General features: G+C 54.3%; 1 protein-coding gene across 5 annotated transcripts in view; it reads right to left on the reverse strand.

Annotated features, from left to right (window-relative positions):
- Positions 1-402: 402 nt before the first annotated feature.
- Positions 403-23,977, reverse strand: part of CLIP2 (CAP-Gly domain containing linker protein 2) — a 77,314-nt gene continuing 53,739 nt past the window's right edge. For 3 of the 5 annotated variants that reach the window (XM_059896334.1, XM_059896336.1, XM_059896335.1), the window contains exons 9-17: positions 18,854-18,958; positions 16,254-17,189; positions 13,905-13,962; positions 10,606-10,689; positions 9,485-9,641; positions 7,785-7,944; positions 5,879-6,070; positions 5,529-5,591; positions 403-2,486 (exon numbers count right to left, since the gene is read on the reverse strand). In XM_059896334.1, the coding sequence (XP_059752317.1) occupies positions 2,475-2,486; positions 5,529-5,591; positions 5,879-6,070; positions 7,785-7,944; positions 9,485-9,641; positions 10,606-10,689; positions 13,905-13,962; positions 16,254-17,189; positions 18,854-18,958 (1,767 nt within the window). In that variant the 3' untranslated portion in view covers positions 403-2,474. The remainder of the gene's footprint in view (positions 2,487-5,528; positions 5,592-5,878; positions 6,071-7,784; positions 7,945-9,484; positions 9,642-10,605; positions 10,690-13,904; positions 13,963-16,253; positions 17,190-18,853; positions 18,959-23,977) is intronic. The other 2 variants (XM_059896338.1, XM_059896337.1) reach the window with 2 other exon arrangements.

The following is a 23,977-nucleotide window of genomic DNA, read 5'->3' on the forward strand; positions in this document are numbered from 1 at the left end:
AAGTCTTAAGTGCTCTCACCGAACGCATCGAATTTGCGTTAGCTGATCCATCACTATTTTGTACACACTATTTTGTATTTTCCATTGTTCCGTGTGGGCCCACTTATACCTCCAACAGATTCAAATCCAGCCCCCCAGACCTCTCTGGCAACCTTGCCTGGCCTCTACTGCTGCCCCCCATCTCTGGTTCTCTGCCTGTTCTTGCTGAGCTCCCTCTCCTCGGACATGGCAGCCACACCAGGCCCTCTGAGGCTCTCATCAGCCATTCACACCTGAGTAAGAATTAGCTGGCAGTCCACCAGGCACAGGATCAAGACACACTCCTGGCACCAGGGTGCCAGTGAGCTGAGAGAGGATGGGGGAGCCCAGGGAACCCACAGAGAGAAGCAGAAACTGCAGGGGTCCTGGACCTCGGTCACAAGCTTTATTGTCTCGAGCACGGACTCGCCACACTTCAACAATTCCACTTTGGGGAAGGGAAGGGTGCGGGAAGACTTGGGGAGGGGGCATGGCTGAGCGCACACTGGGCAGGCGCAGATGCTCACAGGGAAAGCGCTTGCCACCTGCCAGCCCGCCCTGGGGGCTCAGCCCCTCCCGGTGTGGGCTTTTGGCTGTTAGTAGACTAATCTCCAGTGGGCAGGGCGGCTGCCTGATTTTGCTGGAAAGAGTAGAATTTGACTCTGGGTTAAGCCACTACAGCGTTGCTTCTAGACCGTTGTTAATAAAACCGCATGCAAGAGCTACCGAAAGCCAACGGGGAGAGGGGCGGGGGCCAATGGGACTAACTGGCCACCCCCAGGATGGGCTGCTTTGGGGCAGGGACGTGACCACCACCCACCTGTACCCAGGAGCACTCAGAGGCTACCTGGGCTGCTGCCAGGGCACCAACTGCATACCTGTCCTGGGGCAATTCAGGAACGCTGTGATGGGCCATCAGACCCCCCCCTCTAGCCCCTAGTGGGAGAGGCCCCTGTGAGCACTCACCCTGAGCTGGGGGAGGAGGGGCAGGCCCTCCACGGAGACGCCACAGGGTACAAGGCAGTCACCCGTGGGCCCTCCAGCTCTAAAAGTGGGGGCTTTGGGCAGACGCTGTCTTTCCCCACCACGCATGAGGCTGGAGTAACTTGGCAGGGCTTGAGAGGAAGCGGGGGAGGCAGGGAGATTTTTCTTGTCCCAATCATCCTCGGGCTCCTTTCTTGGCTACAGAAGACAGGGCTTAAAAAGCCCAAGGCAGATGCCTTGTACCACTGAAAGGGGGCTGTTGGGATGTGTGCTCCTGTGCGTGTGTGGCCACGCCCCCTTGAAGGCTCACCCATGTGTACCCGGCTTTGTATGTGCACGGTGAGGTCTCAGGAGCATTTGCAACTTGTGCGGTCACGGCCCTGCCAGGCCTGGGGCTTGGTCCTGGAACCCGAGGGTGAGCGTCCACAGGTCTGAGTGTGGCTGACTGCCAAAGTCCTACCTACACGGCACATGTGCACGCGTGACCCCTCTGAGTGTGTGTGTGCCAAGGGTCAGTGGGTGTATATGTCGGGGTCTGCATGGGTGAATCTGCAGGTGGCAGGCCCGGTTTCGGAACATCAAGTCAACCAGGGGACAGCATATTACTGACCAGTCAAAACATACCCAGAGCCCTAGTCCTGGGCCCCCCTGGGGCCGCCCTGCCCCACCTCCAAGCCAGGTCACTGGGGGTAGGGGGTGCAGGAAGGAGAGGGGCTTCCAGACTTTCCTAATACTGTGGCTCCTGGCCTTGGTGACTACCCTCCGGCCAGCAGCTCAGAGCTGTGTGTGCGTTGGGGTCAGGGTGGGAACGAAGGGCCTCGCCTCCCAGCACTTTGAACCTGGGGCCTCACTGGGCAGACGGGCTGAAGGGAACTTGTACCACTGCATGAAAGAGGCTCAGTATGCGGGGACAAGAAGCCCTGGGGACTGCCTTGGCCTGGAAGCAGAAAAGGGGGTCCCCCACCTGGCTCCTAAGGGCTGGACTTCCCTCCGTGGTGCCTGAAGGAGAAGCTGGAGCCCTCCTCTGGCCCCTTCCCGGGACAATGGCTCTGGGGTCCGAGAGGGACCCAGGAGAAGAAGGGGAAGAAAGGGAGGGCAGGGACGTGCCCAGAGGGCCAAGATGGTCCTCAGGGCAGCTCCTTCTGGGGAGGGGGCCTGGCCGGATCACCTCGGCCTCCCCAAACCAACTCCAGAAACTGCCGGGGTGTCCATGGTGTCCAGGGCGTCCAGGCTGAAGGTCCCGGGGGCCAGGCCGGGGCTGTACCGCCTTCTGTGGAAGGTCGTGCTTGAGGAAGCCTCCTGGTCCGGCAGGGGGGTCGGGGTGGGGGATTGTCCGCGGCGGTGGGTACGTTATTGTTACACTGTTCTCTTCTCCAAAGCGACAGTCCTGGCCCCTGCCTGGAGGTGGCGCCGCTGGGGCAGGCTGGAGGGGCTCTGGTGTGGACTGGGCAGTTCCACAGTGTCCCTCAGGGTCAGTGCTTGTCCTGGAGAGAGAAAGGGCTTGGTCAGCAAGTGTCTCAGTGGGCATAGGGACAAGCGGCAGAGGGGGTGGGGTGGGGCTGGGGGAGGAAACCCACCTGGGCCATGTAAAGGGTACAGCATGTGCAAAGGCCCTGAGGAAGGAGCAGTCTCTTTGCTGTGTGTTTGGGGCATGGTGAGACAGGAGGCAGGGTGGGAGCAGTTTATGAGAATTGAGGGGAAGAGGCGAGAGCAGGTGGGTTTTACAGACAGCTCTGAGGGCCTGCACGGAGGCTGGATCCGAGGAAAGGAAAACTGGCGCTGAGACCCCAAGCCTCAGTTTTCGCGTCTGTAAACCAGGATGACCCCCATGTGCCTTGCAGGACAAAGCCGCACAAGGTCTGGACATCAACTCCCAGGGTGCCTGGTACAGGCAGCTCCTCTGCAGACACAACCCCACCACGTCCCACTACAGCTCCGTGCCTCCACCCTGCTCTCAGGTCCTGTGCAGGGTCCCCTCCTCCCCGCACCCATCTCTCTCTCTGCTTCTCACCCACAGGGCCAGGCCCTCGGCACATGCTGTGGCCAGGGTTCTCCTGTCTCTACATGAGCGCCTGCGGCCGTGGCCCCACTGGCCAAGTTGGAAGGACAAGCCTTCCTTCCTGTGCTCCAGCCTCACTGGCCCAAAGGTCACACAGCGAGCCAGGGACAGAGCCTAATCGGGCTAGCACCTGGGCCCCAGGTGGGCTCTCTAACACTGTGGGTGAATACCAGTGGCTAACTGTGGGGTGGAGACCACCAGGCACCCGCTTAAAACACAACACAGCAAAGACATTCCCAGCAAGGGAGTCAGGCCCATGAAGTTTCAGGAAACAAATTTTCCACCCACAATTTTATAAAACATAGACTTTACAAAGACTGCTTAAGGAAGAGAGAAAATATTCAGTGAAAGAAACCAAGAGGTGAAATTGAATATAGAGCACACTACCTACGCCATTAAAATAATTTAGGGACTTCCCTGGCGGTCCAGGTGTTAGGACTCCGCGCTTCCACTGCAGAGGGCCCAGGTTTGATCCCTGGTGGAGGAACTAAGATCCCACAAGCTGCGCGGCGTGTCCAAAAAAATAATAATAATACGATACAGTACAATAATTTATGTGTTACTTTGCAACCATCACAGTAAAGACCAGCTCAGGCAAGATTCATGAATGGATGATGAATCCAGGGACATTTGGGTGAGGAGCAGAGGATTCACAAGGTCTTCCGGGGTCTCCGCTGAATGCTCGTTAGGAAAGAACCAGCAACTATACAGCGGAGGAGTCAAACAACACCTTGACCAGGTGATCAAGATTCACATGAGGAATGAAGGGCAGATGGACATCACACACCACAGTCGTGATGCCCGGAGAAGAACATGGCACTGACTGTGTATTCCAGCCTCAATCGTAGAACCTGGCTCTAATCAGCAGGAGCCATCAGACAAACCCCAAAGGAGGAATCTTCTATTAAAAAAGGAAGGAGGACTGTATTTCAAAAATGTCAATGTCGGGACTTCCCTGGTGGCGCAGTGGTTAAGATTCCACCTGCCAATGCAGGGGACATGGGTTTGAGCCCTGGTCTGGGAAGATCCCACATGCCACGGAGTGACTAGGCCCGTGAGCCACAATTGCTGAGCCTGCACGTCTGGAGCCTGTGCTCCCAACAAGAGAGGCCGCGATAGTGAGAGGCCTGTGCACCACGATGAAGAGTGGTCCCCACTTGCCGCAACTAGAGAAAGCCCTCGCACAGAAACGAAGACCCAACACAGCCATAAATAAATAAAATTTAAAAAAAAAAATCTATAAAAAAAAAAAAAAAGTTAATGTGTACACACATCTGCGGACATATACATACACACGTAACAATGCTCGTTATTTGCAGGAGTACTGTTCTACAGAATCACACAGATGCTGAATCAGCAAATACTGAACCATCGCTCCCAGTGGAAATACAAAGTTCCTGCGAACCTCTGGTCTGACATTTTCGTTGATGGATCAATACGTAACCATGTTTCATGTGTGCTTCTGTTTAAAGACACCTCACTGAATATATATTGTTGACTCATTAATAACGAACTCAAGGCCAGCAGCACCATAACTCATGGCTGAATGAAGCTTCTCTAAAGTACTTTCTGGAAGGCACATTGCAGCCTTCTTGCACTTAGGAACACTAGACAGCTCTTCAGCAAGACTATTGGGGACCATTTTAAATGGCGGAAATCACCAAGAAAAAAGCATGAAAATGTGAAAACCATGTCACTAAATAGACCGTGAAAAGGACACTTGTTTGCAGAATGAGCTAAACAAGAAGGCAGCATGGTGTTCTGTATGAGCTCAGCTGGGAACATGCGTGTCCGGTGATTAAATTTTTTCTCCACTCTGCACGGGTGTCCAGGAATGACCAGGAAAGTGCCATGAGTATTGACTTTGGGGTTACAAATAAACGTTACCAAGTAGGTAAGTCTGCAAATACGGAATAGTGAGGATTGACTGTACATGCATACACGTACACACACGCACACGCTTAGCAAAGTTCAGGAAGGACATCACTTAAAAATGTTAACCTTGGTCATCTCTGGGTAGAAGGGCTACTGGTAAGTATTTTGTTTTTTGGCTTCACTGCGTGTCTTGTGGGATCTCAGTTCCCCAAGCAGGGATTGAACCCAGGCCCATGGCAGTGAAAGCACAGAGTCTTAACCACTGGACTGCCAGGGAATTCCCAGTATTTTCTTCTTTATATATTTTTAATTTTTTTCCCCAAAAGTTGCCCAGTAGGCATGTATTACTTTATAATAAAAGGTTTTCTTTTTTTTTTTGAAAGAGAAACAAGGTTAAAAGAGCAGGATGGTCATTGAATCAAGTCTGACTACATTGGCCCCACTCTGTGAGCAACCCTATTGTAAAGCCTCTTGCACAATGTATCTTTGTATTTTTGGTGGCTTTTCAAAGTTTCTTCTCCAGAGAAGTCGGCCTGTACAGGAGGGCCGTGGGAGTGGCAGAGCATCTCCCCGGGGCCAGGGTGCCCCTTACCTCTTGTATTTGGGCCTTGTCTTGCTGGTGGATGCCATTTGCAGAACCGGAATTGCCGGTGGCCTGTAAGAGTCGAGGGCAAGATGCTGAGCAAGGTTCACCAGGCAGCATTTCCTGGTTTGTCCACTAGATGGCGAGGTCTTCCCAACAGGACCATCTCAGGATCCAAACTCTGAGCAGAGCCCATCAGAATAGGGGTCCCAGGACCCACCCTAGGAAACACCGGCTCTCAGGGCATCTCCGCCCTTAGTCTGAGCTCCTCGGGATAAAGCCATGTACCCCTTGGGCTGGGACTCCCAGGGCGCAGGGTGGAGTCTCTCCCCTCAGGACCTGGCTGAGACCCAGCTCACCTGGGACTTATCGGGGCAGCTCCTCATAGCCTCCATGAGCCTCTCCACCTGCTGAGCCTGGTCCAGCGCGTCCCGCAGGGCATCCTCTGTGCTCATCAGCTGGTGCTGCAGCCGCAGGAGCTCCGGTGACGAGGACGAGGACGGCTCAATGAGGGAGTAGCGCCTCTGATCCGACAGGGACTTCTCTTTGTCCTGGAAGCAGCAGGAGAGAGGAAGAGCGTGTGCACGCGTGTACGTGCTGCAGGAGGGTGTTCTCTCCTCTAGGCCGGAAACTCATCTGTCCCACCTCATCTCTGCGTCAGGCCTGAGAATCACCAGATTGCCCCTCAGGCCTCCCTCCCTCACCTAAGGGTCCCCTCTGAAGCATCTTCCTCGGCCCCCGCCCTCAATTCCCAGGCTCTGTCAGATGCTCCATATTCTTCAGGCCCCGAAACCCAGGACCCCTCCTCCCCCTCTTTCCTTCTTGCACCCCCCCGACTCCCTCCACACTGTTTATGCGGGTCCCTCCTCTTCACCTCTAGACCTACAGCCTCATCCCTGAACCTCTCCTCAGAACCCTGCCCTGCCCCAACCGGACAGGCCTTCCCTTCCCTTCCAAGTGCTCCGCAGCTGACCGCGCCCACCGTGGTACCTGGAGATGCACCTGCCTTGTGGGCAGACCAGCCTCCTCACTCCCACACGAAGCTTCCCTGCACTGCCCTCCCCGGGCCGGTGCTTCCAGGGCCCTTCTGCTCTGCTCTGACCCTCTCCCCAAACCTCCCTCCCCACCCAGACTTTCCTCGCTCCAGGAGGTTTTCTAACAACCAAGCCCGTCCCTAGTTCTCCCAGGGGGGCAGCTCCGTGGCACTGAGGACAGTGCAGGGGGACATGGGAGAGGCTCTCCTACGGGAAGGGGCAGCCAGTCACGTGTAAACTTGACCAGCCTGTGGCCCATGGAGACAGTCAGCGCAGCTCTGCCCCCTCCACGCGGCTCTGGCAAAGCCTTGGAATCAGAGCTCCCAAATCCACACCAGCCTCGGGGCCTTGGCTTCTGAGTTACGCCCAGGCTCACAGCACCACGAGGACCACGGAGGGCTCTGTAACCAACCCCCTGCTGGCCAGACCTGCCAGGACTGAAAGGCCGCAGGGCGGCTGGGCCCGGTGGTCCCCACACACACAGTTGGGTGCAGCCAGAGTGATACCCTTCTCCCTTAACCCTGTAGGCCCAGGGCTGCTTCCATGGCCGCAGGCCCCTCTTCTCCTTCCATCTCCTCCAGCGTGGCTGAGCCTGTGTGGCTGGGTGGGAGGGCAGCGGGGTGCTTTGGAGCAGCTTCCCCTGACAGCAGTCCTGTCCTCCCAGACACTATCTTGTCAACGCTCTGGAGTTGACCAGGCCCAGGAACCGGCCACAGGCTCGTCCTGAATGCTGACCACAGGGGGATGGAGTGGGATGGTTCCGTCCTGTGCTACCAGCATCACTCGCCTACCCCACCGCCACCTCTGGAGACTGCTCAGTCAGGCCCCTGTTCCCCTCTCCTTCCTGAAACGGATGCATGAATCGCCACTGTCAGACCCTGAACAAGGAGCTGGTTTCTGGTTGATTACTCCTCTGGATGGTGAGCTCACCACCTGCTGGTAGCCCATCCCACCTCTGGATTGGTGAGATTCTTAGGAAGTCTTCCTCTGCACTGCATCACCCAGACGGACACATAGCCGGCCACAATATCTACAAAAGGGACCGCCCACGGCCCCTCCACCAGGTACCTTGCTGACCCTGCCTGTGGTTCTAGGGGATTTTGAACGCTCCCTGTGACTTGGCTATCCCTGGGGTGGCTCCAGGAGGTCATCAGTCTCCATGGCTGACAGCAGAGAGCCCCAGCCCCTCCCTGGTGTCCGCCATCCCCAGGCCGCCCCCTTCCCCACGTACCAGCCCGGTCAGCTGTTCCCGCAGGCCCCGGATGTCATCCTTGAGTTTCTGCTCCTTGATCCGCCACTCGGCCTTGTGGACCTCACGGCTCAGGTCCCTCTCAGGCCCCGGGGAGTGGCGATTGGCCTCCAGAAGCAACACGCGCAGTTCGTTCAGGCTCCTGGAGGGGGTGGGGGGCACACAGAACACCTGCACTCAGATGGGCCCCTCCCCTCCCGCGCTCCGCAATTTGCCAAGTGCTTGGAGACTGGCCACCCTGAGGGGGGACACTGGCTACTAAGACAGCATCTGTGCCAGGAGGGGCCAGAGAGGAAATACAAGGCCTGAAACCATCTAACCACAACCCGAGAGGGGCCAGGATTCGGGGGTGGTACAGTCAAGAGGACTTAGCCTTTCTTAGAATGATTTTGAAGTTTTTTTTAAAAAAGAGAATAGTTGGAAGTTTGGGATTAGCAGATGCAAACTATTATATAGAGAATATATAAACAACAAGGTCCTACTGTAGAGCACAGGGAACTATATTCAACATCCTGTGATAAACCATAATGGAAAAGAATATGAAAAAGAATGTATATGCATGTATAACTGAATCACTTGGCTGTACAGCAGAAATTAACACAACATTGTAAATCAACTATACTTCAATAAAATAAATTTTAAAAAGAGAATATAGTATTTGTTTAATTAAAAACTAAATAATAGAGAAGTAGAAATATGTTGTACATATGAAACTTACATAATGTTATAAATCAATGTTATCTCAAATTAAAAAATAATAATAAAGTTAAATTAAAAAAACAAAACATTTATCCAAGAGAGCTCATGTGGCAAGACATTTTAAATGCCTGATGTCAAATAAGTTTTATTTCCTATGTCAACTCTTAATCAACTGGCAGTAGCTGCCTGGAGTACTGTGGTGAGAATGATTCTGGGCTTTGCAGAAAAAGAGTGCAGTGATCAAGTAGGAATGTCTTCCATGGGCACGGCACGGGAGAAAAGGACACACACCTTCTAAGCTCTTTCCTTTGCTTGCATCTACTATAGAGGAGGGGAAAACTCCCTCTCTAGGTGGCCATGGGTAGTTGAGAACAAAGTGGAAGTCTGCTGGCACTGACCCTTTCCCTGTCCTCCTTCTTCCTGCTAGGAATGATGGCTCCTGATGGCTGGAGCTTCAGCAGCCACCCTGCAACCACGAGGGAGAGTCTAACAGAACCCAAGAGAACAAAGGTGTTGGCACTGATATCTTGAGCCACTGAACCAAATGCCAGCTACAGCTACCTCCAGATTTCTTGTTATGTGAGGAAAATAAATCTCTACTTGTTAATCTGCTGATCTCCCACTCCCATCCTAAGTACCACAGAAGCATGGAGGAGCTCACGGTGGCCTACATCAATCAAGAAGAGCTTCAAGGAAGAGGTGGTGGGAATCCTCAATAATTTTTAAGGGTTTCAAGGAGTCCCTGGGCCCAAGATGCTTGGGAACCACTAACCTTTCCTATAAGCTCTGCTTGGAGAACTGTGTTAAGAAGGATTCTGAGGCTTCATCGGAGCTTAGCAGTGCACAGTATGGTGATCATCAGTGATGCCAGCCATCTGTCCACCGGGTCTATCCCTGCCCCGCCTCTGGAGAAGACTGGCTAATATTAACTGGGTGGAGTGAGGGTCAGGCAGGTCTGACCACACAGCCCACGGCTGACTCACCGCTCCTTCCTGAGCAGCTCCTGGCTGATGAGGACCAGCTGGCCCGAGGCGTCATGGGTCTTCCGGGACATGGCCTCCAGCTCCACCTCCAAGCGCCGCTTCTCCTTCTGGAGGGTGTCCACCTTCTTCTCTCCCGACCTGCACTTGCTCTCCAGTGCTGAGGGCCAGCCGGCAGGGCAAGGAGGGAGAGCGTTGGGATCACTGTGGGAATCTATCCCACCTGGGGGCCAAGGCCCGGGCAGGGAGCAGGTTTCCCAGGGGTCACAGGGACACACTCCACTGGGTGGGCCTCTCTCGTCCTGTAGGGCCAGGCAGCGAGGGGCCGAGAAGAGCTACTACGAAAAGCAGACCAAAGCTCCCACACAGTAGCCGGGCCCTCTGGTGTCAGGAAAGCAGTCCACCCTTCCCGAGACAGGGCCCGGGCATTTACACTGTTGCCTGGACAAGGAAAAGCTAACACTTCACCTTGGCCCCGGAGGAATCTGAGGTCAACTGACCTTTGTCGGGACCAATTATGCCACGTGAACGTGATGGGAACTGGATAGGAGTGGGGGTGGGAACCATTTCCCAGGATGGGGGCCGTCTCATGGACACCACCAATGGCATTCTGGCGGACAAGAAGCAGGGCCAGTTTGTCACCAAGTCACAAATTCCAGACCCCCCCGTCTCTCCCCAGTCTCCCCTCTGGCCTCACTCTCCCTGTGCCTTGCTTTTTGCTGTGGCCAAAGTCCTTCCCCCTGATTCTGAAATCCTGGTATTTCTTCTAGGGGCTGGTGCACAAATACTGTATCAAAAGGTAGAGAGACTGAAACCCAAGGGTCTTCAAGCCCAGAAAGTAAGAACTCATGATGCAATGTCAGAACACAGAGAACACAGACCTGGCTCTGAGGAGAGAAGCTGGCTGGGGTCCCCAATTATATTATGGACCGAGTGTGGGCTACTGCTCCCCATTCACTGCTGTCCAGGTGGAAGCCCAGTGCATGTGAACTGGGCCAGGCCGCCTTCTCAAGGCAGAGTGGGGGAGGGCACCCTGACGCAGTACCACCCACCCCCTGCTGGACTGGCACACGGCACGGCCCAAAGAAAGCTCCCCGCATCTGCCTTGAAGGAGGGAGACTTACCACTTACTTGGGCCCTGAGCATCTCGGTCTGGGATGTTAAGGCTGTCACCTCTTTGTCCCTCTTGTTCAGCTTGTCCTGCAGGCCTGGGGTGAAGGGAGAGATGAGGGGCCATCAATACTCCAGGGCCAACACTGCGGTCCAGTGGGTGACGGGGTGGCCCTTCCATCAAAACCCTAAAATGGGGTCACACTTGGCCTCAAGAGTCCAAGTTCTTCCTCATTCCAGTGGTCCCTCTGGGTAACCCACCCTGAAGAAGAGGCACCAGGGCTTCCCTGATGGCGCAGTGGTTGAGAGTCTGCCTGCTAATGCAGGGGACACGGGTTCGAGCCCTGGTCTGGGAAGATCCCACATGCCACGGAGCAACTAGGCCCGTGAGCCACAGCTGCTGAGCCTGCGCGTCTGGAACCTGTGCTCCGCGGCAGGAGAGGCCGCGAGAGTGAGAGGCCCGCGCACCGCGATGAAGAATGGCCCCCGCTTGCCGCAACTGGAGAAAGCCCTCGCACAGAAACGAAGAACCAACACAGCCAAAAATAAATAAATAAATAAATAAATAATTTTTAAAAAAAGAAAAAAAAAAAAAAAAGAAGAGGCACCAATACTGTGTGGTCTTGGGCAACTTAACTCTCAGAGTCTCAGTTTCCTCAAGTGAAGAATGGGGATAGTAATGGTGCCCATGTCACTTGGCCATGTGCATTCAATACTGGACAGCCTCAGAACAGTCATGAAAAAGATTCATGGAAAGTGCTAGAAAGGTATTAACTTTCTGTAAGTTAATTTATAAATTTGACATGATACCAATAAAAATACCAGCCAGATTGTAATTTTTGTGGAAATAGATAAACTGATTCTAAAATCACTTGGAAAAAATAAGCAAGACTAGCCAAGAGAGTCTGGCAAAAAACTTCTTCAAAGAGTTAAACACACAATTACTATATGACTTAACAATTCCGCTCCTAAGTATACACCCCAAAGAGCTGAAAACAGGTACTCAACAAGTACCTGCACATGCAGCACTATTCACAATAGCCAAAAGGTGGAAGCAACCCAAATGTCCATCGACAGGTGAATGGATAAGCAAAATGTGGTGATGCATACGATGCAATATTACTCAGCCATAAACAGGAATGAAACACTGACATGTGCTATAGCACAGATGAATCTTGAATATATTATGCTAAGTGAAATAAACCAGACATAAAAGGCCACATATTGTATGGTTCTTTCTATGTGAAACATCAAGAATGGGCAAATCCACAGAGACAGAAAGCAGATTAGTAGTTGTCAGCAGCTGCAGTGAGGGGAAAATAGACAGTGACTGATAATGCATATGGGGCTTCCTTTTGGAGTGATGAAAATGTTTTGGAACTAGATAGAGGAGTGGTTGCACAACATTGTGAATGTATTAATGCCCCTGAATTGTCTGCTTTGAAATGGTTAATTTTATTTTAAGTTAATTTTGTCTCTATTAAAAACAAAAAAATGGCTGAGAGAATTTTGGAAAAGCAGAGCAGGAAGACTAGCCCTGCCAGTAATTGAAATATAAACAAAGCTTCAAAACACTGTAGAAATGGCACACGAAGAGACAGACAAGTCATTGGAAAGGAATCGAAAGTCTAGAAATAGAACCAATTACCTGATGGAATTTAAAGATGGTAAATTTGGTTAATTCAAATCAGTGGAGGCAGGAGATGAGGCTTTCAAAAATGGTACTGGCAGGGCTTCCCTGGTGGCGCAGTGGTTGAGAATCTGCCTGCCAATGCAGGGGACACGGGTTCGAGCCCTGGTCTGGGAAGATCCCATGTGCCGCGGAGCGGCTGGGCCCGTGAGCCACAATTACTGAGCCTGCGCGTCTGGAGCCTATGCTCCGCAACAAGAGAGGCCGCGATCGTGAGAGGCCCGCGCGCCGCGATGAAGAGTGGCCCCCACTCGCCGCAACTAGAGAAAGCCCTCGCACAGAAACGAAGACCCAACACAGCCAAAAAAAAAAAAAAAAAAATGGTACTGGCGTAAGTGGGTACTCTTGGGAAAAAAATAAAAATGGATCCTTACCTCACACCTTATAGAAGGGAGAATTCTAGACGGATCAGAGATTTAAACATAGAAAATGGAACTTAAAAGGTACTAGAGGAAACCACAGAATACATTAAAAAAATAATAAACCCAGGATCCCAGAAAGAAAAGACTGATTTTTAAAAATCTGCACGGCAACCACCACCCAAAAAAGAGTCAAAAGACAAACCACAAATGGGGCGAAAATGTTTGCAAAGTCATATATAAGTAGTTTCTAAAAACCAACAAAAAGATCAATAACCCAACAGGGAAAAAAATGGGCAAAGGATGCAAGGAGAAATGGCAATGGAGTGTCACTCACAGTAAGAGAAAGGCAAGTTGAAGCTACATCGGGTAACATCTTTTACAGTTGAGATTGGCAAAGATCAAAGAGTTTGATGAAATATTTTGTTGGTGAAGCTTGTGGGGAAACATACTTTCAACCAGAGCCGGTGGGAGTTACAATGAGTTGAGCCAGGGAATTCCCTGGCAGTACAGTGGTTAGGACTCTGCGCTTTCACTGCTGAGGGCCCGGGTTGAGCCTAATGGAGGGCAAGGTAATTTCCTGCAGCAGGGTTTGTAACAGACAAAAACTGGAAACAACCCGTGATCCATCAGCTAAATACACGATGGTAGCTCCACATGATGGAATATTCTGGACCATATAAAAGAATGTAGTGACAGGGAGCAGTCTCCAAGATACATTATTAAATGGGAAAAAAGAAGTAAGGGGCCTGAAGGAGTTCCCTCGTGGTCTAGTGGTTAGGATTCCACACTTTCACTGCCGTGGCCCGGGTTCAATCCCTGGTCAGGGAACTGAGATCCCGCAAGCCGCAAGGCGTGGCCAAAAAAAAAAAGTAAGGGGCCCGAACAGTGTGGGAGGTGTGGCACCACCTGTGTTACCTCTGTGCTTGTATGTGCATAAACCATCTCTGGAAAAGAGACATGAGTTGGCCAACATTGTGCCTTTGTGGAGGGAACTAGGGAATAGAGGATGCTTCACCATACGCCCTTTGAACAATCTGAAGTTTATACCTCTTTTAAAAATAACAAAACCAAACATACAATCAGGTTCTCAATAAACTGAGCCTCCGCGCTCCTCACCTGGTGGGTGAGTGGCTGGTGCACGCAGTAGGCCGCTCTCACCAAACGGCAGATGATGCAAAACAAAGCGGGACCCAGCTCAGAGGCAGAACCGACCAGTCTTTCCCCATAGCCCCGCATCTCATCCGGCCCAGCGGCCACTCACCCTCCACAGTCTCCTTCATCCTCATCTTCTCCCCTGAAATGTCGTTGGACTCAATCATCTGAAAGGAGAGCCTGGTAAGGGGGACACTCACCTCCCCCTCCCGGCCCTCAGCCCCAGAGAGCCCATCTCTCCCCAATTCAAGGAGACTTTCAGGGACTCGAGAAAGCAGGGGGCACAGATGTCCTTGGGCTGGCTTCCCTGACAAGAGGACCCCCTCTGCTCCCAGGGCCCCGGAAGGCTGTTTATGTAGCTTCCACGTGATCACCTCCTACCCTTTCCTTCGTGCAAACGCCTATTATATTAAACAGATGTCTCCTTCCCTGGGATGCCTACAGAGATTGGTCCTGGGACTCTGTGTCCACCATCATCCAGAGGCAAGACTCCCGGCCTTGGTTTCCCATCCATAAAGCAAGAATTGACCGCCACGGGGCAGCGTGTGCAGGGCACGCACCGGGGTCGGCTCCCGGAGGGACTTCAAGAAATGCTACTTCTTTTCTCTCTAACACGTCTTTTAAAAAAAATAAATCCAGAAGCCAAAGAAGAAAAGATCAACCAAGGAAAAAAAAAAAATATCTGCGTGGCAAAACATCAACAGGCTCCTTGCTGCCTTTTGGTAGAAGTTTTTGGCCCCCTGCCCAAGCCGGCTGTCCCCTGAGCCTGCAGTTTGCCAGATTCCAGTATTGCATATCAGGGCAGCACAGAGCTGAGCAGGCAGTCACCTCTATCCACTTGCCCCTCATACTCCTGCTCATACATCCCAAGCCCTGCTTTAGTCTCAGTCTGTTGTGATTAACTAAGCTTCCTAGATCTTTACTTACACACACTGCAGGGAAAATGAGGCACGCACTAAAATTTCTCCAAATTCCCATACTTACTACATGAGACCAAAAATTGAGTTGTCCCTGGACTTAAACCTTTGAATCTGGGAGGCATGTGGGTCCAGACCAAGTCCCCACGTGTGTGGAAATCAAGAGATGGGCATTCCTGAGATCACCACCCACTCCTTGGCTTGAGGTCTGTGACTGAGGGGCAGCAGGCCATCCTGCGGAACCACAGCAGCCCCAAACCTCCCCTGCTAAGGAGTCCAGGTCCTGGGGTCCCAGGCCTGACCCTCCTTGCCTGAGCAGCCAATCAGGTCATGTGTACACAGCTAACCTGAGGATCTTCCTTTTCTCTCTGCCCAGCATCCTGGGAGAGCACTTGGCTGGTCCCTCCCTGGGAGAAGGGGGCAGAAAGGTCGATGCAGTGGGACCTCAAGGTGTGACACGGGCAGAGCTCCTTTTACAAAAAAGGCACCCCCTGTACGTGGAACTCCTGAATACTTGTTGCTCAATCGTTAAATTCTGGTTTAAGTGTACAAAGGGAACCAGAAGCTCAGGAACCCCCATGGCTAATAAAAAGGCAACGATCTTGCTGCTAGCTGTCCTATCGTATAAGATTTGACTTTGTCGTCCCAGGCACCCTCTGCTGGCCCTTAGGCAGTGGGGCTGGACACAAGCTCTGCCACTGATGGACAAGAAAACCTGGGAAAGGTACTCTGCCTCGGAATCTCAGTTTGCTCATCTATGAAACAAAGCCTATATGGACCTTGAAGGAGTCCAGGTGAGATAGGGCATCATAGAGCCTGCACCAGGTGTGGCGCCCAGAGCCACTCATAAGGCCCTTCCTGCCCCCGCTGCAGCACACGCCCAGGCTACCCGGGGTCTTGGCCTCCCCAGCATGCTCAGCTGGGACTTCTAGATTTGGAGCAAAGCTGAGCCCAATGGCAGCAGCCTCTCCAGGGTCTCGCCCCGCTAGCCTTCCAGAGCCCGCTCCAGGGACCACCCCACTCTCGGGAAAGCGGCTGCTGAACTGTTGCTCAGTCTCATCAGGACTAGCAGGTAGGGGGCCGCCCTCGGGTCCCCTAGGTCGGTGCTCACATTGGAGATGGGCAGGGTTTGCCCTCCACATCTCTGCCAGCCCAGTGCCAGAGCATCTGGTACTGGTGCCTTGAGGAGGCCCAGGAGCCTGCACAGGGGGACGTGTCTGGGGACTGGGAAGAAGGCTGTTCCCTGTGCCTAGATACACATCTCTCCGGGCCTGGCCTGTGGGGACCCAGCCAGGTCAGCTCAGACCGCCTCGGGGCCCCACGGTCACCCGGGCCTGCTGCCCTTCTAACGGAAGGACCTCCTCCTCCGAGCCAGGTGCCCTCCGATCTCGCACGGCGTGCTCCTGGGGGCAACGAGGACGCTTCCCTGGACTGGAAATGAAAGGTCAGTAGACGCCTAGACCCTCCCCAGCCAGGCCCTCGAGCCTGGACCGCTGCCGTCGCGGTCCCCGCACAGCCAGGCAGGAGGGGTGGCCGCCTACGTTGGTGTGCTGGGCCGAACACAGGGACTCGACAGCCTGGAGTCTGTTTTCAGTGGCCACAAGCTTCTCCCGCAGCCGCTCGGCCTCCTGCTTGCTCTGGGCCTCCGAGCGCTGCAGCAGCTCGTAGTCTAGCATCTTCTGCTCGGCCAGGGAGATCTGCTCCTTGAGGAACGCAATGGCCTGCGCCTGGGCCCGGTACTCCACGTCCAGCTTCTCCAGCTCGCGCACCCGCAGCTCGGCGCCGCGGCCCTGGTCCCGGGCCTCCTGCAGCTCCAGCCGGTGCTGGCCGGCCTGCACCTCCAGCTGGGCCCGCCAGTGTTGCTGCAGCCCGGCCAGCTCCTCCTGGGCCTCTTGCAGCTTCTGCCGCAGGCCCTCTTTCTCCTTCACGTGCACGGCCGTCTCAAGGTCGTGCTTGGCCCGCAAGTTGCCCAGCTCCAGCTGGTGCTCCATCTTGATGCCCTCCATCACGGCCTTCAGCTCCCCGATCTCCTTCTGCTGGGCACCCGGGCTCGAGTTCAGGGTGGCCTTGAGGTCCTCCAGGGACTTCTGGTGGTCCAGGGCCAGCGAGTCCAGCTTGGACTTCCAGTTGTCCATGAGCCCCATGTTCTCGCTGGTGGCCTGCTGGACCTTGGCCTTGAGGTCCGCCACCTCCTGCGCGTACTTCTCGTTGGCCGCCCGCAGCTTCTCCACCTCCGCCTGGTAGGCCCTCAGCGCCTTCTCGTACTTGTCCCTCAACATGCCGCTCTCCCTCTGGTGCTCCTTGCTGGCGGACAGCAGCCGCTCCCGCAGCCGCAGGGTCTCGGCGGCCTCGGGGTGGTCGGCGGGCGGCGGGCCGCAGTGTAGCAGGCACTGCTGCAGCTCCTCGATCTCCCCGCGCCGCAGGCTCAGCTCCTCCTCCAGCTGCAGCACCCGCGACTTCTCGGCCACCGTGGTCAGCTACCGGGAGAGAGGGAGACCGGGGTCAGCGGGCCGGCTGCAGGGCACGGGGGAAGGTCATGAGAAGGGAAGGACGCCCCGCTCCACCTGAGCGCCGCCCTGCCCACCGCAGCTCCCAGGGAGGCTTCCCCTGGCTTGTGTCCCAGTGATGACTCGGGGACTCCCTGATCCCCGCTGCTCTAGGCGGTTTGGGAGAAATCGGTGGCTAAGGGAAACCATCTATTTGAGGTTATGGCTTTCTTCAAGTTCATGTTATTTTTAAAGGGCAGGCACAACAGAGGGAATTTCGCACTATCCTGCCCTAGAAAAGTTCCAGCCGGAATGAGTTGATTCACAGAGAGGCCTTTTGGAGGGGGTGGCCAAAGAAGGGTCCGGTTTAATGTTTAATGTAGAAAAAAAAAAAAAAAAGAATGCTCCCAGACCCTCCTTCTGATGGAAAACTCTGAGATCAGAGGCTCCATCCGCCAAAAACCTACTTCGACCGTGTCAGTGATCACAGATTTGGGTGCAATATATTTGAAAGTTTTAAATCTTTTACAAGCTTAAGAAATTTGTTTCTGAAGGTGACCTTTTTAGTTCAATAAACCTGCTTTTGTCTTTCTAATCAGGTTGAACCCTAGAGGAAGATGCCTTGGTGTGGAGGGCTCCAGCCTGTCAACCGTGACTGGGTCAGTTTCTTCAAGCAGACTCCGTGTACATGCATGTGTACTGCACACGCAGTCACCTGGCAATGGCCAATGTGTGGACAGGGACCCGTGTGTGTCTCCAGACGCTCACGGACACACACATGCTCACTCGTGTACTGAGGCCGACCTGCAGAAACCAATGGTCACCCACCCTACACCCACAGTCCGTGTACGGTGGTTTTCCCCAGTCTCTGCTCTGTGGCTGCTTAACTCCATGGCCGGGGGACCTGCAGCTGGGCTGTCGGCTGGGCTGACCAGCTGTTTGGATGTGTGCCTGCATGGGGGCCCAGCCCCCGGGGCACGCATGGTGGGCGTGGAGGGGCTAGCAGGGTCTGGAGACTGGACTCAGAACCATGCCCTGGGAATCAGGGGGGACTTCACTCCCACGCAGAGCTTTCCCTGGTCTAGGAACCACTCACACCCTGGGGCTGACACAGAGTCTCATGCCCTGGGGACACCCCACTCCCTCAAAGGCCCACCACTGCCCCAGCCCCAGGTCCTTCAGGTTGGCCCCTCATGCCATGCTATTTAAGACCCTCCAGGCTAAAGAAACCTGGATCCACAGTCTCCCAACCTCTGCCTTCCCCAGCCTGGGGAGAAGGGAGGCATGGATAGGTTGGCCACAGCAGGGGCAGAACGTTCCCAAGAGCCCCCGATTTCTGAACATGACAAAGCATGGTCATGGCAATGCAATGTCGGGGGGGCGGGGGGAGGCTCTCACAGAACATTCCCAGCCAGTGGGACCACGAGCTGGGGAGCAAAGTCCCAGAGAGCCAAGACCCCCTCCTCTCAACAAGCATCACATGGCCACGGAGCATAAAAGCACGTTCCTAAACCTCCCTAGAAGGGGCACAAAAGGAAAAAAAAAAAAAAAAAAGTGAGGAGAGCGGCCAGAGGGAGAGAAAATAATAAAAACAGGGAAGCTGAAGGGGGCGTCAACAGGCGAAGGCGCTGGTGGCAGGAGGTGGCGGCGGTTACCCTGTTGTCGGCTAATTCTCGGAGCAGCCGCTCGGCCTGCGCCTTCTCCAGTAGCAGGTTTTTCTCCAGCTCGCCAATGCGCGCGTGCTCCAGCTGCGTCTGGGTCTGGTCCACCCGGGGCGGGTGGCGAGGTGGGGACAGGAGAGAGGGGCACAGGGACAGGAAGCCGGAGAAAGAGAGAAAAAGAGAGAGAGAGGCAGGTCATCTTCTGTGCACAAGACAGGAGAGCAGGTCAAGGAAAGAGAGGAGGTCTGGGGAGGCGGGGCAGGGTGGGCCTGCTGCCCGCCCCTCACTGTGTCCCAGCTGGGTTCGTTTAAGGGCAGAGCACAGATTGCAGCAACCCTGCCCAAGCCGGCCCCTGGAAGGGGCGACAATGGGCACCCGGATCCCTTCTGTCACCCCCAGGTGGCCCTTCCCCTTGCAGCTCCGGGGGACGAGGCAAAGCCTACTCTCCCCGCCCCATCGGGGAGCCTCAGGCTTTTTCTCATTTTAGGCACAGAATCCTGCACACAGGAAGCCCCCATATATGACCCCAGGATTCCTGGCCCCCAGGCCTGTCTTAAAGGTCAAAGAACTGACTGAATGGGAGGTTTTCAAATATACCCATACCATCAGGATTCTCCCGGCCAGGCCTCCTTAGTGGAGGCTGGACTATGCCTCCCACCGCCCTGCCCCAAACCCGGCCCCAGCACTGCCCACTCCCCAGGCCCCGCCGAGGACGCCTGGTCTCCCGAAAGCACAAGAGCACTTTTGTCCCCGCTTCACAACACCCGCTTCACACACTAACAAAGCCCGACATTCTCAGGGCATCCAGACTGGCATTTGGATTTCCCGTAACAGATCTGCGAGGGCAGCAGGAGGCTGAAGGCCCAGGGCATCCAGAGGGGTCTGGACACCAGGTTCTCCATAGGGAGAAGCCAGGGTCCTCCGTCTGCAGCCTCCCGCTCATCCCATCATCACCAAGGAGAGACGAGGTGAAAGCAAATCTGAGCGGCAGTTCAGGAGAGGCAGGGCTTAGCACCGTAGCATACTGTGTAAAAACCAAGAATACACCCGACACGGACAAGGGCAATGGTGACAGTGTAGACTCACAGTATCGTCTCAGAAATACTCGTGCAATTCATCAAGAGCTATAGAGACCTTTATGTCCTCTGGCCCATGATCTTATTCCTGTGAATTTTCCTAAAGGAACAAATGCCTCTTCTCTCTCTCCCCCCAAGAGGGCAGCATGCCCCAGTGCTAAAAAACAGCCCTGCTCAGTCTCTTCCAGAAAATTACAGGCTGAAGCCTCAACCCCAGCCTTGCAGGGGCCATCTCACCCCGCTCCTCTCCTCTGATGATAGGCACAGCAATCCTGCCCGGGACCCATGCTAGACAGAGTCTGATCACAGATACCATACCTGTGGCCCCAAGGGCAAGAAAAGCCTCCAGCTTCACAATTTCACGGGCAACTTCATTTGGTAGCCCCTACAAAAGGACCCTTCACTGTCACTTTCAGAACTCCCAGCCTCCTGGTCCATGGGGGCACGGGAGAACCCAGAGGAGCTGCTTCAGGTAAATTCACCCATGGGAGCTTGGGGCGGGGGGAGAGCCCCTGAAGCCTAGATTTTAGGTGAGATGGACGACCTGGGCTTCATTCTGCTCCAGGGATGCTGCCCAAGGCGTGAGCGGTGGGAGCTGCCACGCTTACACGCTGACACTCAGGGCGGTGTAAGGGAGGATGTAATTTCTGTCTCACGTGCCAACTTTAGAACCCAAGCCCCGCCCCCCTCCCACACACACACGGGGTATCTCGGTTATCTCCCTATCTCACAGCGGCCACTCCAGGGGGAAAACCTCAGGCTCAGAATCATCCAGCAACTTGGGGCAGCAGGAGGCCTAAACCTCAGACTTCCAGGTTCTAGAACCAGGGTCTCCCCAACCCCAAACCAGCCTGACTCCACGGAGAGGAGACATAGACTTCCAGCAGCAACACGGAGCAGTGACGGAAGCTCCTGAAGCGGGGGACTCCCTGTGTCCCTGCCCCCCGTCCAAATCCCGGAAGCTCGGTGAAGCCTGGCCTGAGCCCTTGACCTACAGCTTTCCCCCTTCTCCTTGCATGCACGGTGTCTACCCCGCTCCAAAGCACAAAGTTACTGCCTTGGGACGCCCCTCGGATAACAGAAGGCTGCTATTATTAATTGGGGAGGAGTTTCCCCAACTGCACCAGTGGCTCCTGAAGGTCAGAGGCACGTCGCCCCTCTTAATCTCCCTCCAGGCCTTGAGCTGCACAGTCAGTTCTCAACAAATAGCTGATTCTGAGTTCTGGCTCTTCCCCTTACAATGGGTGTTCCCATGCCAAGGAAAAATAACACCGAGGCGCTATTTAATTCACAAAACACTAACACAAAACCCCTGGATGATAAAACAACAGCAAAACCCCAATATCTTCAAGTCTAAGGTAGCCACCTGACATCCCCACCAGGGGGGCAGCAGGGAATGGCACACGTTTTCATGAGGCAACATGTTGCCACGCCCATTCAAGAACCACAAAACATGTCCCCAGCCTGTTTTCCAGAAGCATCTCACCATGCTGTGCCCTGCTCTGGCATCGGGGACAGGAAAGAGCACAAGACAGACAGGGGCCCCCCCAAGGGGCTTACATCCTGGGGAGGGATGCAAACAATATATGACCAGTGAGGATCATTTCAGACTGTGACTTGGCCTAGGAACAGAGCAAGAAGGATGAGGCAAAGTCAAGGAGGCAGAGAAGGCCTCTCTGAGAAATACAATTTAAGGGGAGACCTGCAGGAAAAGCAGGAACCGGCTGACCAGGGCAGGGGTGGAGGAGAAACGAGTGTTTCAGGCAGAGGAACCAGCACGTGCAGAAGCTCAGACAGAGCGTGGGGTGTTCTAGCTCAGACAGGAGCCCCACATACCTGGAGCAGGGCTGGGTCCCCAGGGTCGTCCCTGGGCTACAGAGCCCGGGTTTATCTAGAGTAGCGTCACCAGATGCGTGAGCAGGGAAGGGGCAGGATCTGATTTATGTTTTCAAGAGATCTGGTCATATGATGTCTGCAGTTTGCTTCAGAATAACCTGAGAGAGGGCTGTGGATGGCGGTGAAACAGGAGTGGTCAGGAGTTGATCATCGTTGAAGCTGGGCGATGGGTAAATGGAAGTGCATCATACCATCCTCTCTACTTATGTTAAAAATTTTTCCAACGTTAAAACATTTTGAAGATTCTTTTTGAAGGCTATCTGGCTTCAGTGTGGAACAAGAGAGGAAACAGAGGGGCCAAACAGAGGGGTAACTTGTCTCAGGTCACCCACTGTGACCGGGTCCAGAAAGGTGGTGGCGGGAATGAAGACAATTTTGGAGGCAAGGTCAAGTGGGTTTCTGATGGAAGGAGGAGGGAAAGAGAAGGTTCAAGATGAATTTTAGCTGCGGGGCCTGAGCAACCGTGTGGATTGTGGGGATAATTACTGAGATGGGAAGGATAAGGGGGGCACGGGGTGAAGGGGAGGCAGGAACAAATGGAGAGACCTGTTTGGGACACGTTACATGTGGGGGGTGCTGTCCTGGGCTGAAGAGCATCTCCCCAAATTTCATGTCCACCTGGAACCTCAGAATGTGATCTCGTTTTGAATAGGGTCTTTGCACATGTAAGTAGTTACGATGAAGTCATAACTGGGTTAAGGTGGGTCTGATGACTAGTGTCCTTATAAGAAGGTCACGTGAAGAGACACAGGAACACACAGGGAGGAAGGCCACGTGACGACAGAGGCAGTGATGCGGCGACAAGCCGCGGAACACCAGTGGCTGCCAGCCATCTTACCAGAGCTGGGAGAGAGGCATGGAACTGACCCTGTCCACACCTTGATTTCAGACTTCTGGCCTCCAGCACTGTGAGAGCATAAATGTGTGTTGTTTGAAGCCACTGAATTGTGGTAGTTTTTTCCTGAAGCCCCAGGAACTATTACAAGTAGCCGTCACTTGCTCTTCCTGGTGCGGATGTCCGGTGGGTATACTGGCGCGGAGCTCAGGGGAGGACCAAGGGAATCATGGCCTTATAAAGGGCATTTAATGCCACAGACTGGATGCTCTCAGGGAGAGTGTAGACTGAGACTGAGCCCCTGGACAGGCCAACATTCAAGGTCAGGAAGGAGGTGAGAGGTTGGAATGGGGCACCTTGGGTAGCTGGGGGAGGACAGGAGAAGGACAAGCAGAGAACTGGGGTGACATAGCTGGAGGGGGACCAGAAGCTCAAGGATGTATTCTGGGTTTTATTTTTGACTTTTAAGACAGGTGAGGATGAGAGGGACTTTTGCCTTCTGGTCGCCATGAATATAGTCACAATAAAAACAGCAGCAACGGGGCTCCACTGCCCTTGGACTGAATTAGCTGTCTGTCACTGTCTGTCCCACCCCCACGCCTCTCCCCGCCAGGGCTGATTGGATCTGGGCTGGACACCTGATCCAAAGCCAGCCAGCCCATTGGCTAGCCTGGGGCCGATCAGATTCTCCCAAGAGGACAGCTGGGAGACAGTGGGTGCTGGAGCCTGGGCGGATCCAGGAGGATGGGTGTTGGGGAGAAGGGAGCAGATGTACCAAGAGACTTGCAGACACGGTGACAGACAGACAGACCATGAGTCATGAGAAGAGGGAGGCCCCTCAGTGGGGGAGAATAGGCTCCAGTTCTGCTGCTGTTCCTCCTTCTGGTTCCCTGAACTGCCTGCCACTGGGGCTGTGAAGACTTTCCTGCAGCCTTTCAGTAACCCCCGGATGACTGGAGTTAGCAGGAGGGGTCTCTGTTCTTTGCAACCCAGAAGCCCCCCCGCCCCCGCCCAGCCTCTGCAGGAGGGCCTGCTAAACATAACCACATGACCTGCCCCCTTGGCTAAGACGGAAACTTACACTGGAACACCCTGATACCAGACTGGGGTTCCTACACCAGGTTGTGCCCCAGTATCCATCCTTTAAGTTCAGGCGGCAAAACCTGCCCCAACAGGGGCAGCTGTCAGTGACCCTAGATCACACATGTCCCTCCCCGAGCCGTCGTCATCCAGGGACAGGACAGCCATATGCACAATTTTGCTGGACGATGGAAGTCATAGGGGTCTGAACACGGCTTTTTCACAAAATCA

This window comes from Balaenoptera ricei, chromosome 15 (assembly GCF_028023285.1).
Source record: "Balaenoptera ricei isolate mBalRic1 chromosome 15, mBalRic1.hap2, whole genome shotgun sequence".
Taxonomy (NCBI): Eukaryota; Metazoa; Chordata; class Mammalia; order Artiodactyla; family Balaenopteridae; genus Balaenoptera; species Balaenoptera ricei.